The sequence below is a fragment of the Heliangelus exortis genome, chromosome 3 (assembly GCF_036169615.1).
Source record: "Heliangelus exortis chromosome 3, bHelExo1.hap1, whole genome shotgun sequence".
Classification (NCBI taxonomy): domain Eukaryota; kingdom Metazoa; phylum Chordata; class Aves; order Apodiformes; family Trochilidae; genus Heliangelus; species Heliangelus exortis.
Genome location: NC_092424.1, coordinates 5,723,105 through 5,738,092, shown reverse-complemented (window position 1 = coordinate 5,738,092; position 14,988 = coordinate 5,723,105). Strand labels below are relative to the sequence as shown.

General features: G+C 42.7%; 2 protein-coding genes across 11 annotated transcripts in view; both read left to right on the top strand.

Annotated features, from left to right (window-relative positions):
* The window catches only part of ARID4B (AT-rich interaction domain 4B), an 85,280-nt gene extending 81,454 nt beyond the window's left edge, over nt 1–3,826 (top strand). For 6 of the 9 annotated variants that reach the window (XM_071739009.1, XM_071739012.1, XM_071739005.1 and 3 more), the window contains 3 exons: nt 660–806; nt 1,631–1,757; nt 3,625–3,826. In XM_071739009.1, the coding sequence (XP_071595110.1) occupies nt 660–806; nt 1,631–1,757; nt 3,625–3,679 (329 nt within the window). In that variant the 3' untranslated portion in view covers nt 3,680–3,826. Of the gene's footprint in view, nt 1–659; nt 807–1,630; nt 3,434–3,624 lie in introns of those variants that run through there. The other 3 variants (XM_071739013.1, XM_071739011.1, XM_071739008.1) reach the window with 2 other exon arrangements.
* Nucleotides 3,827–6,915: 3,089 nt separating this feature from the next.
* On the top strand, nt 6,916–14,003 carry RBM34 (RNA binding motif protein 34). 2 transcript variants are annotated; one of them, XM_071739031.1, is made up of 10 exons: nt 6,916–7,130; nt 7,547–7,689; nt 8,654–8,870; nt 9,430–9,489; nt 10,043–10,086; nt 10,555–10,638; nt 10,785–10,848; nt 10,953–10,995; nt 12,522–12,640; nt 13,639–14,003. In XM_071739031.1, exons 1-10 carry the CDS (start codon nt 6,945–6,947, stop codon nt 13,936–13,938), a joined length of 1,260 nt encoding a protein of 419 aa, XP_071595132.1. In that variant the 5' UTR covers nt 6,916–6,944; the 3' UTR covers nt 13,939–14,003. The 2 variants fall into 2 exon arrangements, with proteins under 2 accessions (XP_071595132.1, XP_071595133.1); XM_071739032.1 differs by lacking the exon at nt 13,639–14,003 and adding an exon at nt 13,070–13,366.
* Nucleotides 14,004–14,988: the final 985 nt, after the last annotated feature.

The following is a 14,988-nucleotide window of genomic DNA, read 5'->3' as shown; positions in this document are numbered from 1 at the left end:
GACCTACACTGACACATGGCTGGAGAGAGATTTTCATAGGAGTGTCCAATGACAGGACAAGGGGAAATGGATTTAAACTGCAGGACAATGTATTTAGACTGGATCTTAGGAAGAAGTTTGTTAGTACAAGGGTGTTGAGACTCTGGAACAGATTGTCCAGAGAAATTGTGGATGCTCCCTCCTTGGAAATGTTCCAAGCCAGGTTGGATGAGGCTTTGTGCAACCTTGTCTGGATGAGAGGTGTCCCTGCCCATGGCAGGGAGGTTGGAGTAGGTGATGTCTAAGGTCCCTTCCAACCTAAGCCATTCTATAACTATACCACCTTTTTTTGTGTATTAGGCCAAACTGAGCTCAGAACAGGCTCTTCTTTTCCTACTACTGAAACAGAAAACCTTAAAAAAGAGAATGGTATCTGTGGTGATAACTTTAAAAAATAATAATAATAAAAAAAATTATTATTAAAAACAATTAAAAAATAATAAAAAATTAACAAAGTTTGGGATAATAAACCAGCAGCTGCTGTTTCTGTGTTCCTTGGCTCTGCTGGCTGCTTCCTCAAAGCACATCACTAAGGTTTGAGCACTTCCCACTTCACTGAAACGCAGAAATTTTTGGAAGTGCTGCAATCCAATAATTAACAGAGATTCTTCTACTTGCAGCTGACTTGGAAAATCTGACGAGCGCTGAGCGCATTACTGTTCTCCAAGAAAAATTGCAGGAAATCAGGAAACATTACCTGTCCTTGAAATCTGAGGTGGCTTCCATTGACAGAAGGAGAAAGCGCTTAAAGAAAAAAGAGCGAGAAAGTAAGTGCCTGGAGCTGAGCTGTGCTGCTAGCACACAGCTGGGTTGCATGGTGTGGTATTCAGGTATTCACAAGAACTGGATAATTTTTAAGGCAGATGTGTGTGCCACGAGGGGTCTAGGTTTGGTTTTTTGTTGAAAACCAGGCTATGCAGTTGTTTAATGATCTTCCGAAGGTGCTGTTCAGATACCAGTGACTGTGGAAGGGGAAAAACATACAAAAGCCATGCAATCAATTTGGTTCTGTTTAGGCAGAACTACATTGTACAGAAAAATAAACTTTTCTAAGCAGTGAACAGTATCTAAAGTTATTAATAACCACCTTGCTTCAAGTTACACAGGAATTTACTATGGTATTGTTTGAGTGTTTAGTTAGTGCATTTCCCCTTAGGATAAGCAATTTATTTTTGAGCCTAAGGGACACCATAAATTAAATCTCTCACTTCCCTGAAGCTGCTTTGCCTAGTGCTGTAGGGCATGTTTTAGTGCACCTGCTTCTAGCAGCATTAAAAGGATTATTTTCTCCACGTCTTGTTAATGTGCACATTAAAGAGTTCCCTGAGTAAGAAAGAGACTGAAATGTCACATCTAGTAAGATTTTATAGCTGAATCAGGACTGCAAGGGGCAATGATCTGCTCTCCTGCACACTGCCAAAGCTGCCTCTCAGTATTGCCCACAAAAAACAAGGGAATGGAGGCTTTTTTTCTAATGACAAACATTAGTTGCTGGGGTCAGTACATACCAGTGCTGCTTGTTGAGCAGGAAAACGTTTGCACTGCTTAACTGGTAAGTTTTTGTAACCTATATTTTCCTCTTCTTGTGCAGGTGCTGCTACTACATCATCTTCCTCCTCATCACCTTCCTCTAGTTCCATTACAGCTGCAGTTATGTTAACTTTAGCAGAACCATCCATGTCAAGCTCGTCACAGAATGGAATGTCAGTTGAGTGCAGGTGACAGCAGGACTTGCCAAAGCACTTTGCACTTAATGGCTGCTGAGGGCCACTCTGTTTTGTTTTTTCTTTTTTCTTTTTTCTTTTATTTTTTCTTTTATACTGCACAGTGGCACAAAAATTCAGACAAGCACTATTTTGTATTTAAAAGTTGTTTCTTGACAAGCTAACTTTGCACTTAAGTGCACTTTTATGAAGAAAAAGTACAACAAACTGCTTTTCCTCAAGCAATAATTGTTTCCAACTTGTCTGGGAATTGTAAGTCCAGTGACTCGAAGGCCTTCCACTGTGGCAAATGGAGGCTGTTCACTGCCTGTAGAGACAGTACAAAAAGGATATAGTTGTTGGGTTGATCTAAACAAATGTGGTAAGGCTTACTGTATTCCCTGGTATTTTGTTAAAGCTGGAACATTTGATATTTTTCCATTTATTTATGACAAATATTGAACCTATTTTCATTTGTACAAGCTAATTGTTTTTTAACTGCAAAGTCACCTTATAGTGGCTTTAATTGTATACGTCAAGCACATGTATTCAATTCCAAACCTGCAGTTAGTGGGATGTTTGACATCAGTCCTGATAACCAAATATGAGGATTCCTTTAAAAAACAACAAAAAAAGAGACTGACTAATGTTTACAGGTTTGAATTAGGCTTAAATAGGTTACTCTGGGGTTTAAGAACCCATTAATTGGAATGAAACTACTGTACTTTGCCATTTTTCTATAAAACAGTATTTTTTTTTTAATTTTGATAAAATACCTTATGAAAAAAGAAAGAAAATGGCTAACAAACTGTATTAAATCTTAATGTGTAAAGATTGTATTTAGCCAGTTTAAAGTGTATATTTATTCATAATGGATTATAACAGTTATATTTTTGTGTTTTCTTGTAAATGTTTCTTTTCCCTTAAAGCAACAAATATTTCATTTGTAATGCTTATTTTATTACGAGCTTCAAGGAGAGGACTTCGAGATGGAGTAAGGTGTGAGGTTATAATTTGTGATTGCTGATATGAACACTGCCACAAAAGGGTAGTTGTTTTTAAAACAAATAGCTAGCTGAGTGGGCAACATTTAAATTTTTAAATGCCTTGTACAAATTCCAAAACCAACTTCAAACTGTTTTCACTTGTATTGATTTTATGTTGTCTGGATCCCAAGCTCTCTCCTGTTAATTCTCTACCTTTGTAAGACATTTGTATATTGAGGAAGTGTTCATTCAAGCTATTTAATACCTGGCACTGTTAATACACAGTACTTTATTGTACAGATTGTTTTACTGTTTTAATTGTAGTTCTGTGTACTTCTTTTGCCTGGGGAAATAGGGGCTGGCATGTTTTTTCTTTGTTTTCTGGCAATACAACATGTAAGAATTCAAAGCATTTTGTTTGTAGATGCTAGAGTGTCAGAATCCTTTACATTTGACTTTTCTAAGAAAAGCATTTTCAGTCTTCGTAGTGTGTGCTTAAGGTTAACTGATTTTATTGAAAATGGTTTCAAAGTATTCAGAATTGTACAGGACTGTAAAAATTTGTTGACAAACATTGAAGGAAAAGCTTATAGAAAAAAAAAAGCTATAAAATATATATTAGGTTCTGCAGAAAATGGAGAATTATGTAATATATTGTACAAATGTAAGCAAAGGCCTCTGAAATAAAATGCCATAGTTTGTGAATCCCTGATTTTGTTTCTAACAGTTTAATTAAGCAACTGTAGTGTGGTCACTAAAATGACATCAAGCTGTGGAATCAGTTTAGCAAACAGTCTTGGATATGGTGCACAGTAGGCATATAAAGATAAGCTAGAACTGGTAGATTAGCCTGACTTTCCTCATAGTGATTAATTGGAATTCACCCTCTTTTTCAGCAGAAAAGACCCATTGAGATCATTAAGGCAGCAGCGCCGGCTGAAAAAAAGATGAAATCTGTGTTCACATTAATTCAGATAGTTTGAAAGCATAGAAGGAAGCTCCAGAAGATAACTTGCTGACTTCTAATGTTGGCTACCTCGAGTTCAGATTCAGTGGAAGTGAAACTAGAATAAAACTTTTAGTGTTATTACCTGCTTACATCATGTCTGCCTCTAGTTCAGTTGATCAAAATACAGCTACACCTGCAAAACAGTAGATTACTGGTGAGTGGTAAATAACAAATTATGATAAGCTTTGGAAAGGTTGATTGTGCTATTCATTACCAGTGATCTAAGACTGCCAGGAGTAATTTTAATAATTTCAGTGGGGCTACTCAAAGGATAGCATTTTGAGTCATAAAAGTTTTGCTCTTCAGTCTCAGCATAACTGTATTGATATAACTGGCAACTACATCTGGGCAAACAAGAGCAAATTCAGCTTTTTAATCACCACTAATTCTTGATCAGCTCTCAGTTTTAGTGCCAGCATTTTTTATTTGCTGTGAAAGTAGTTGACTCTTCTTCTATGAGAGGATTCTGTTTACTTGTTAAAAAGAGAGACCATCAGTCACCTCCCCCACTTCCAAACTGAGTTTTTTGCATAAATAAGATTACTGCTATTTTTTCATACAGAGAGTATTTAATCTTCATTGCACTTCTCATGCACTTCAATGAGTAGAGTCAAAAATCACTTCTGCATGGTTTATATTGGCACATTGTTAGCCCAGCAGTCTTGCCCCATGTCCCAGTGGATCAAATCTGGGCTTCTTTTCAGGTTTCATATTTAAAGTACAGCTTTAAACATGTGTGCTGCCTGCTTGACATGCTCACTGTGCTTAGACTTCAATTGCTCCCCACTCCCCTTATTTACAATCACCACTGAGCTTTTATCACTCTGTAGTTTCCATCATGATGGGAAATTTTCCTGTCACCACAGAACTCCAGTTTGCTCTGTGGCAGAGTACTGGAGGCTCTGTGCCCTTTGGTGAGCCTCAGCAATTAGGAGTCTCTGCAATCAGCCAGGTGAATGCTTGTCCTGTGTAATTCTGATGGATTTGGATGGTTCAGCCTGTTCTGCCTCACCTGTGTCACCTACAGAACTCCTCTGTTGGGTGAAGATAGGTTGGGAAAGCCACGAGAAGTGGTGCAGCAGCCACCTTGCCAGTTGTAAAAAACTTGTGTGTTCCCTTGGGATGTCCCCATCACTGAGGGTCCCAAGGTTTCCTGGCCTCCAGGAGGGCAGACACGGGATGGAGTTGCATGAGTCAAGATGAACGCTTTGTTTGAGTTTTTTATTTTTCCCTGTGGCTGGATTACTGAATTACTCACTGACTTGTTTTGCCTTGGGTTGGTCAGAGGCACCACCAAAGCTGCTACCACTGGACATTCAAAAAGGGCATAAAGGGTTAGAATGGAAGAGCTGTTTGTATATCCTTCAGCCTGAAAGCACCTGGTGGTTTTCTATGCCTTAATTATGACATCACTGAGCATTTAAAATTACATTCTGGAGGTTTAAGAGATCTCAACTAGGTGTGCACAATTTCAGAGTTAGCAGCCAACCAGATTTCACCTGCACGGTGCCCTGGGTTGGAAAACATTCTCTTTGAGAATGAATGTAACCAAAAAGGGTCTTTTTCAGTTGCAGCAGTTATCCAGTCCTATGCATGTATCTGCACAGATACAGATCTATGAGGATCCAGAGCATTTATCTCTACTGGCTCATAACAAGGCCAGGGGGAAGAGGTAAGGCTGGTTCCTCCTTTTACTGTCCCCAAGGCTACAGTCCTTGAATCCCTGAAAGGTACTGGGCTTCAGGGATTTTCCACCAGGAAAAATCTTTACATGTTTTAAGATCCCAGGTACAGATGAAATGATCCAGGAGAAGACTGACTGCTGAGTGATGCTTTGGGATGGTCTCTCTGGTGAGCTAATAACTTCTTAAGACTGCCTAAGCAAACACTGTTTGTGACTTTGTGCTCTTTTTAGGACCCAGCTGTGTTTGTAATGCATGCCCAGCCCATGTCAGACCACATATTCAGGGAAACCATTCAGTTTTGGGTGCTCTTTTACATCCCTCCCCCCATGGCATTTTCCAATCTTTTTTTTTCTCAGGTTTCTCTCAAGCTGAGCTACCACACAAAGGGCTGCAGGAGCACCAGGAGGACACTTTCTACCTGTGAACTGAAGTGTGAGGTCACCCACCCTGGAAAAAAGTTTCAGTAAGCCCTTTTCCATGGATTGCTTCAGCCTTCCAGCAGAATCATGAGGCAGCCTGGTGCAGACCCAGCTTTTTGAAGTTTTCCAGTTAATCTGTGCTCCAGGACGAGGAGGACATCTTGCCCAGACCTCAAAGGATCATCTCATCCAACCTTTCTAGGTGAAAAAAAAATATAAATGAGATGGCTCAGCATCCTGATCAATGTAGGGGAATCCACCACCTGAAAGGAGGTTGTAGTGAGGTAGGTGTTGGACTCTCCTGTAAATAATGACTGGACTAAAGGAAATGGCCTCAATTTGTGCCAGGGATAGACTACATATTGGGAAGATTTTCCTTACTGGGAGAGTAATAGGGTTCCCCAGGGATGTGGTGGAGTCACCATCCCTGGAGATACAAAGTGTAGGTGAGGCACTTCAGGGCATGGTGATAAATATTTTACTGGGGAGAAGGGGTATATTGATGATTGGACATAATGATCTTCGAGGTCTTTTCCAACCATGACAATTCTGTGATTATTCCAATGTTGAACTGTTCCCATGGTGAAAAAAAATCTCCCCAGCGGTCACCCATCCCCATTACCCCACGTCTTTTCCGGGTGATTCCTTGTCTTCTTGGTAGCCACCCTTTATGTACACAGCACTGAGGTCTCCCCTGAGCCTTCCCAAAGCTTCCCGAGCTCAGTTTTCCCAGGGCAGCTCCTCCCGGCCCTCATCGGGGTCCTTCCCCGCCCTCTGCATCTCCTTCTGAGTTCACCAAACCCGAACGCAGTCCCCTAGGGCTGGCCTGACAAGCGCCGAGTACAATCACCGTCAGACAAGCAGAAACACCTCAAGAACACACAAACAACCACACAAACAACCACACAAACAACCACACAAACAACCACACAAACAACCACACAAACAACCACACAAACAACCACACAAACAACCACACAACCCCCTCCCTCCCGCTCCCCCATCCCCGCTCCCCCATCCCCGCTCTCCCCATCACCCTCGGAAGCGGGAAGCGGCCGGAAGTGACGCAGCGCGAGTTCGTTCCCCTCAGGCTGCGGAGCGCCATGAAGGGGAGCGGGACGCGGCGGAGGGGCCCGGCGGGGACGATCCGGGAGGAGAAGGGTGGGACGGAGCCCTATGTGGTGGGGCAAGTGCTGCGCAGCCTGGGGGCGAGCGAGGAGCCTTCCGCGCCTCTTGCGCGCCTCTTCAGCGCCGCCGCAGACCCCCCCGTGCTGGTGGCCGTGGCGCGGGTGAGGACCGGGCCGCGGCTCCCTGGGGTGCGGGGTGGGGATGTGGGAGCGGAGCCCCTCCGGCCTGCGGCTGAAAAAGGGGGGTGGGAGGGACTCGGCTCGCTGGGAGGGTGTCGGGGAAGGAGCTGAGGGGGGGAATATAGGAGCGCGGGGCCGCCGGTGGCGTGTCGCGATGTGCTGTCCCCGCGGCCATGCTGCAGGTGTCGTGACAGGGGTGGGTGGGGGTGGGTGTAGCGGTGATTTGGGCAGGTGGGGCTGTCGGGAGCACCGCGTAGTGCGGTCCCTGTGCTGCAGGCAGTGGATTTCCAGGTAAATGACAATATAATAATAACGATAGGACGCTTTTCGAATTTTGTTTTTCAAGTTAATTTGGTTTTCTCTGTTGTTTCTTCGATTGTTTATTTGTTATTTCAAAGGAGAGTAAGAAGAGAAAGCATTCAGAAGAAGTAGAGAAAGTGTCAGAAGATCAGAGCTCATCCGTCACACAAGACCCTCCTATAAAAGCTAAAAAAGCCAGAAAGAAGGAGGTTTCAAAAGCAGAGAAAGAACTGGCAAACAGGTGAGTAGATGCCACCTCCTTACAGTAAGATAAAAAACCCTAAAGTCTAGAAAACTACATTTTTTGTAGTTTGCCCCACAAAGTAGTAAACACTTCCAGCTTCTTGAAGTTCTAGGTCTGCAAAGTGTAGATCCTCTGACAGACAACTAACAGGTTTACAGGTTGTAGAAGATTTAGACAGACACAGATTGCTGCTTTCTAACTGCAGCTGCTTTGGCCCAGAGGAGCAGAGACTGTTCCAGCACCAAGGGGTTGGACAGAGTTAGTGATCCCCACCATGGTTGCCCTCTGCTGTGACACATAACTCCTCTGTTACCCCCTCAGTTCTCTTTCTGGCTCAGGCCTGAGCCAAGGTGCTGTCAGTGCAGGTGGGCAGTTACCCTCTGTAAAGTGGAGTTGGGATAATGAAGCTTGCTTAATTATAGCTGGAAGCTTGTCCTGTGGCTCTGTGTGTTGTTGCATCTTCCATGCCCAGGAAACCCACTTGCTGTTTGTCAGTGCCCTTCCTGAGGCTTCCTCAGGCCTGTTTATTATTTGTGCTCTTCTGGCAGTTCTGATAGATTTATTTGTGCACTTATCCAAAGGATTGTTTGTTCTGAATGACCTGGGTACTGGAAAGAATTAAATTTCTCCTTAGTTGTAATGTGCAAGGATGATTTCCCCCCCCCTTTCAATTTTAGAGGATATCAAATTATTTCATTCTCAGATCATTCTTTATTATTCATACTAAATAGTGAATGCAATGTCCTGGGGACAGCAAATGTTTTTCCATGTTATGGAGTGCTCAGGGGTTTTTTTTGTGTTTAATGCATAAAATGCAAAATAATGTTTGAAATTTTATGTTGAATTTCATAATTGAAAGTACAAACAAACCCAGTTATTTTGGATGCTTCAGTTCTTTGACCTCCAAAACTCTGGGGTTTTTTTCCCCATCAGTTATTATTTTTTGTCTTTTTCTTATAAGAGAGAGTGGTTTGGAACAGGCAGATGAAGAGGAGGAGAAAAAACTGTCTCAAAAAAAAGTGAAGCAAAAAAAAAGGGCTTCTCAGGCCGTCACCAAACGTGTTAATTCAGGTACAGGCACTACTGTAAAACAACAAAAGGAGAAGAAGGTGGCTGATGAAGCAGTAAGCAGAAAAACAGTGTTTGTTGGGAACTTGCCTGTCAGCTGTACTGTCCAGGTATGTGAGTGGATTCTGTCAGCTTAAGGAATGAAAACTGTTACAGCAGTCCTTAGTTGGGGGGCTTGTGTCCAGCTGAGAAGTCAACACATATTTGTGTCTAAAATTGCTTTTTTGGGAAAGTGGGGGATACCACTCATTATCAAACACCATTAAAGGGATCTCTCCAGTTTTGCTGGAGTCAGGCTTTTTGCAGCAGTGGGTGCAGTTGCTGTTTCATTAGTAGAATTGGTTGGCTTCTTTCTTCAAGGAAAAATGACTTAATAAATAAGAATTACAAAGTTGGTCTACTGCAGATTGTTGCATAAATCTATTGAAGTTATCTCTGCTTCCATAGCAAGGGGTATGAGTTCAGTTTTGGCATCCTGTAGAATTAAGAAGTTGCCACAAGAGAAATAGTTACAAATTACTTGTCTGTTTTTAGTAGCCCCCTCACAGGTGTTTTGTAAGTAAAATGAAAATAGTGGGAAAACCAATTTTTTATTAAGAAATATTGAACAGTTATTCTTATTACCAGGATGCAAACATGTATTGAGTATTTGTACTCTCTTCTGTTTAGGAACTGAAATCTCTTTTTAAAGAGTATGGACAAATAGAATCCATTCGATTCCGGTCTTTGGTATGTTACTTCCTCTGTAATGCTATGTAACAAAATCAGTGTTTGATGTAAAAGGGCTTTTCACAAGGCTTTTTATCTTCATCAGTCCAGTAGTGGGTTTGGGTGGGTATTTTTTGGCATGAGAAGAAGCATTGGAGATTTTACCCAACGTGCATCTTACCTCGCATCACATTTTACTCTTTGAGTAGCAGCAGTTGATTGTATTAGAGCTGTAATTTCTATGAAAAAAGAATGGCTTTGTTATTGCCTGGAGTATTACTTAGCTGGTTTTAAATCCTGGCAGCAAAGACACATTGACTGTAAAGCAGTGTGCTCTGTAAATAGTTAAAAGATCTTGGAATTCACAAAGCCTACCATGAAGTCAAAGTGAACTGTCTGGTTCTGAGGTCTTTCTAGATCACCTCTAGGAATAGCCACTTCCATCATTCACTGTACTGGCTTTATTGTTTTGTGCAGGAATGGTACCTGTTGTATTCCTTTTTGTCTAGAAGAACAAGTATTGGAGATAAATTGACACTAAGCTCACTTAACTAAAGCTCTTTTTGTCTTAAAGATTCCAGCAGAGGATACTGTATCCAAAAAGGTAGCAGCAATAAAGTAGGTTCCTTTTCTGAATGTCATGCTTTATTTTTCAAGGCAGAAATAGTTTTAAGTGTTGGTTGTTACATGTTTGGCTGTATTTTGTTTTTTTTTTTTTGAAGTTTCTTTGACTTTTGTTATTAGCTTTGTGTGTCTGTAAGCTTTCTTGACAACTGAAAAAGAATTAAGTGCCTGTTGTAATTCATTATTTAGTCTGCATTTCTTGTATTTAGGGGAGGAGGAAGGTGTTCACAGTTTTTATTTCTTTTGGGTATGTGTATGAGCTGAGGAAGCTGGGTCAGGGGGCATACACAGGCTGTGTAAGATGAACAGTGAGACTTCAGGAGCTAGCTTGACCTGTCAGAGAAATAAAGTTACTACTGTGCACTTAATAAGAGGAGGCATAAATGTGTTTAACAAGAAGTGCTTGTGCACTGCACACTTGTCACAATTATTTAACCAACACGTGTCTCTTCCATGTTCCAGGCATCAGGTGCACCCTAATGCAAAGTTTGTTAATGCTTATGTTGTGTTCAAGCAAGAATGTGATGCTGTTAAGGCTCTAAATGAGTAAGTCTCAGTTTTTGTTTTTCATTCCCTGTTGAAGAGTTAGATTTATAGATTAAGTTTAAACTGCCTCTTTTGGTTGAATCAGAGTAAAATGTTAATTATGTAACACTTCATTTTTTTAAACTTTTTGCTCTTGCCTTCAAAAGAAATGGAACAGAAATCGCTCGTGGATTTCACATCAGAGTTGACATTGCATCAAAAAACAGCTCGGTAAGGAATGTGTGATTAGAAAATCCCTTTTCTTTTGTGTGGTTTTTTAATTTTTTTTTTTCTCTAAGAGTATCTTACTGTCTTGTGTCTCTTGTTCTCTTTAGCATGACAATAAACGATCTGTATTCTTGGGAAATCTCTCATATGGTAAGTCTAAACTGGATTAGTATTCATAAATTAACACTTAGGGAATACAGTGAAATCAGGGGGGTTTTATGTATTGATATTTGGGGTAGCTAAATATCTTTTTCTGTAATTAACTTCTTAAATAGTAATTTTATTTTTTGAACTAAACACCTGAAGGAGTTGCAATTTTCTGGCAGGTTCTGCAGGTTAATTATTTTTTTTTGTAGCTAGAACTGCAAGCACCTTTAGTTCTTGTTGTCACTTGATATTTTCTAAATAAATACAATTAAACTGCATAAGCCATAGCTTTCTAAACTGTAACAGGTGTTCTGGTGCTTGCTTGTGAGCTTCTTCCAAGTGATGTGCAGTGATGGGTTCTCATTTTGATGCTGTCTGTGCAGCCCAGGGTGAGTGGCTCTGTCCAGGTAACCACTTGTAACCTGTGTGGAGGTGCTGACTGTGTAGCTGATGTCAGTACCTGATGAATATTCAGCTCCTTCTGAGGAGCAGACTGGGGAGTAGATGGAGGGATCACCACCAGGTGTGGTCCATGTGAGGGTATCAATGGAGTCAGGATGCTAGGAGGGAACATCTTAATTGGGGGTGCTGTGGGGGTGTAAATTTATGGGATGAGAGTGCACCCGTGGCCTGATGTGGGTCCAGCATCAGGTACTGCCCACAGTAGCACAGAACCAAACAGGCTTTAGACTTCAGAGTAAAACTTGACCAGGAAAACCTAGACAGGTGGCAAATCTGATTGTTCTGACATTCCTAAATCCTGCTGTGTGAGCTTGTGTGGTGCTGTCTGTTCCTCTGTGCCTCCTGCAGAAAAAACCAGTCTGGACATTTGCAGTTCTCTGAAACTGACTTGAGCAGCTGGAGGCTCTCTCAGCACATCTGAGTCCTGGTGTGTAATGAAACCTGTGCTGCTGAATCCAGCCCTCCCCTCAGCAGAAATATCTTTATGTCTGTGTGAAGGGAGGTCCCATAGCACGAAACAAACCTCTGCAGAAAGAGAATTGCTTGGATACATCACACTTGTGTGTTTGCACAGGCGTGAGACTGAAAGCCTCACACATCTCTCCGTTAGCAGAATAATCCTGTAGCAACTGGAGCTGGAAACTAAATCCCTTCTCCCTTATTCAGCTAAAATTCATGGCTAATCAGTGAGAGTTAGGCTTCAAGAACTGCCAGCTCAGGCTCATAATCATCAGCATCAATTCTTAGAAAGAGATTCTGGCATAAGAAAAGAGTGACAAAACTGCAGCATGGATCTTGATTTCTACAAATCAAACCACAAATGAAATTAATTGAAAAATTTCTTCAGTCTTTTCCTTCATTCTTCTTTGTATTCCTCAGAGCTAGAGAACTGGTACCTGTCAGAGCAAATACAACCCTTTAGTTTACTTGCTGGAATCTTGCTGAACTGTTGTTATCTGTGTACCTCTGTATGTATTTTATACAAATGTTTGTATCACTGAACTGATAACTGTTTGATTTGAGCTGTGTGGCTGAGGTGGCCCCTGTGTCCCTGTCCTTGCCTGCAGACATCAGCGACGACGCCGTGCGGGAACACTTCTCTGTCTGTGGGGAGGTGGTGGCAGTGAGAGTGGTGAGAGACAAGAAAACTGGCTTGGGAAAAGGCTTTGGATATGTTCTCTTTGAGGTACGTGTCAGTGGGATGTGCTCCAGGAGAGCTGAACTGAGCTTTGCTTTTACAGCCTTTTCTTTTTTAATTTTAAGTGAGGTTTTTTTATTTATATAAGGTAGCATGGTTGTGTATGTTAAGTGCAGCTTGGAAGACTGGTTCTGTGGAAGCAGAAACTAACCCAACTTTTTTAGGGTGTTCACAAAGGAAAGCTGTAAAACAGGGTGAGAGAAAGGAACTTTAAGAGGAAAGACTTCAAGGAGTGACAGATGAGTTCTCTCTGCAGTGTTCTCCCATTTCTTACATCTCAATATACAGTGGAATTCTTACAGCAGTTCCTTTTCTGGCTCTCCATGTTGCATTCAGTACAGTTTGCTTTTCCACAGTGATCTCCCAGCCTCCTCTTCCTTACTTCCTGCAGCTCAGCACCTTTTCTTTTTTCCTCAGCTTCTCTTTCATCTCTCTGCTCTGCCATTTGTGTCTCACAGAAGCTGTTTCAGAGCCTGTTTCTCAGCACCTCAACACGTGCTCTGGTTTGGTGTGCTGATGCTTCTGCACAGAGATGTTGTGTCATTCCATAAAGAGAGTGGTCTGAGTGCTATTGTAAAATCTTGCTTAGGAAAACAAAAGAAAAAAGCAGTTGTTGATTTGAACATGTTGCATTCAGTACAGTTTGCTTTTCCACAGTGATCTCCCAGCCTCATCTTCCTTACTTCCTGCAGCTCAGCACCTCTTCTCTTTTCCCCCAGCTTCTCTTTCATCTCTCTGCTCTGCCATTTGTGTCTCAGATCAGCTGTTTCAGAGCTTGTTTCCAAGCATCTGCACCTCAACTCCTGCTCTGGTTTGGTGTGCTGGTGCTTCTGCACAGAGATGTTGTGTCATTCCATGAAGAGAGTGGTTTGTAAAGTGTGCTATTGTAAAATCTTGCTTAGGAAAACAAAAGAAATGCAATTGTTGCTTTGAAAGCAGCCAGCTGGAGGTGGTGCAGGTTGGGCACTGAGTGTCTGTCCTTGCAGAACACAGATGCTGTACATCTTGCTCTGAAACTCAACGAGAGCCTTCTGGTGGGGAGAAAGATCCGTGTGAAGCGCTGTGGGGAGAAGTGGAAAGCCCCACAGCAAAGCTCCCACCAGTCCCGTGCTCCTAAGGACAGAGCTGATCCTGCACTGAAAGCCAAGAGGAGCTCCAAGGATTCATTCATGGGTGAGAAAGCAGTGCCCTTAAAGAAGAGTGCTAAGCCAAAGAGACTGAAAACTCTTCCTCGAAACACAGCTGGGAAAAACAAAGGGACTTCTGGTAAAAAATCCAAAGTGTAGAAGTGCTCCTTATGAAGACTGATGCATACAAGAGCTTTTTGTCATAAATCATGTTTCCTAATACAGTTGTACTGGTTTCTGATGCTCACTCTGGGGAGTGTGGCCCCTCCCTGGATGCAGCAAGGGCTCTGTGTCTGTGCCCTGTCACAGGCAGTGCCTCCAGGAACAGGTCTCTGGCTGCAGGGGTGGGATGAATTCCTTCTTTTGGGGTTGTGGCTCATGTTATGCTTCAATTTGTAAGATTTGGGCTTTTGGGTGAGATAAAGCAGCACAGCTGGGCTGGGCTGGCCCTGCAGGTGGCAGCTTTGTCCTGCCTGGCACCCAGAGTTTGTGTGGCACCCCTGAGGCCTGTCCTGCCTTGCAGTCAGAGACAGAATCACACAATGGTTTGGGGTGGAAGGGACCTTAAAGCTCATCCAGTTCCAACCCCCCTGCATGGGCAGGGACACCTCCCACAGCCCAGGTTGCTCCAAGCCCCATCCAGCCTGGCCTGAGACACTTCAGGGATGGGACAGCCACAACTTCCCTGGGCAACCTGTGCCAGGGTCTCACCACCCTCAAATTAAAGAATTTCTTCCTAATGTCTGACCTAAATTTCCCCTCTTCAAGTTGGAAACCATTTCCCCTTGTCCTCTCACTACACCCCCATGTCAAAAGCCCAACCCCAGCTTTCCTGTGGCCCCTTCAGATATTGGAAGGTTCTCTAAGGTCACCTTGGAGCCTCCTCTTCTCCAGGCTGAACAACCCCAATCCCTCAGCCTGGTTTCACAGGGAGCTGCTCCAGCCCTCAGCATTTGAGTGGCTCTGGTCAGGACATGTTCCAGGAGCTCTGTGTCCTTTTTACACTGAGATCCACACAATCCTGGTTGGGAAAGACCTTGAAGATCATCAAGTCCAACCCTTAACCCAGCACTGCCAAGTCCCATTAACACCACATCTGTTAATTACCTGCAGGGCTGGTGACTCCACCACTTCCCTGGGCAGCCCTTTCCATGAAGAAATTTTCCTTGTATCCCATCTAAATCTCCCCTGACACAACCTGAGGCCGTT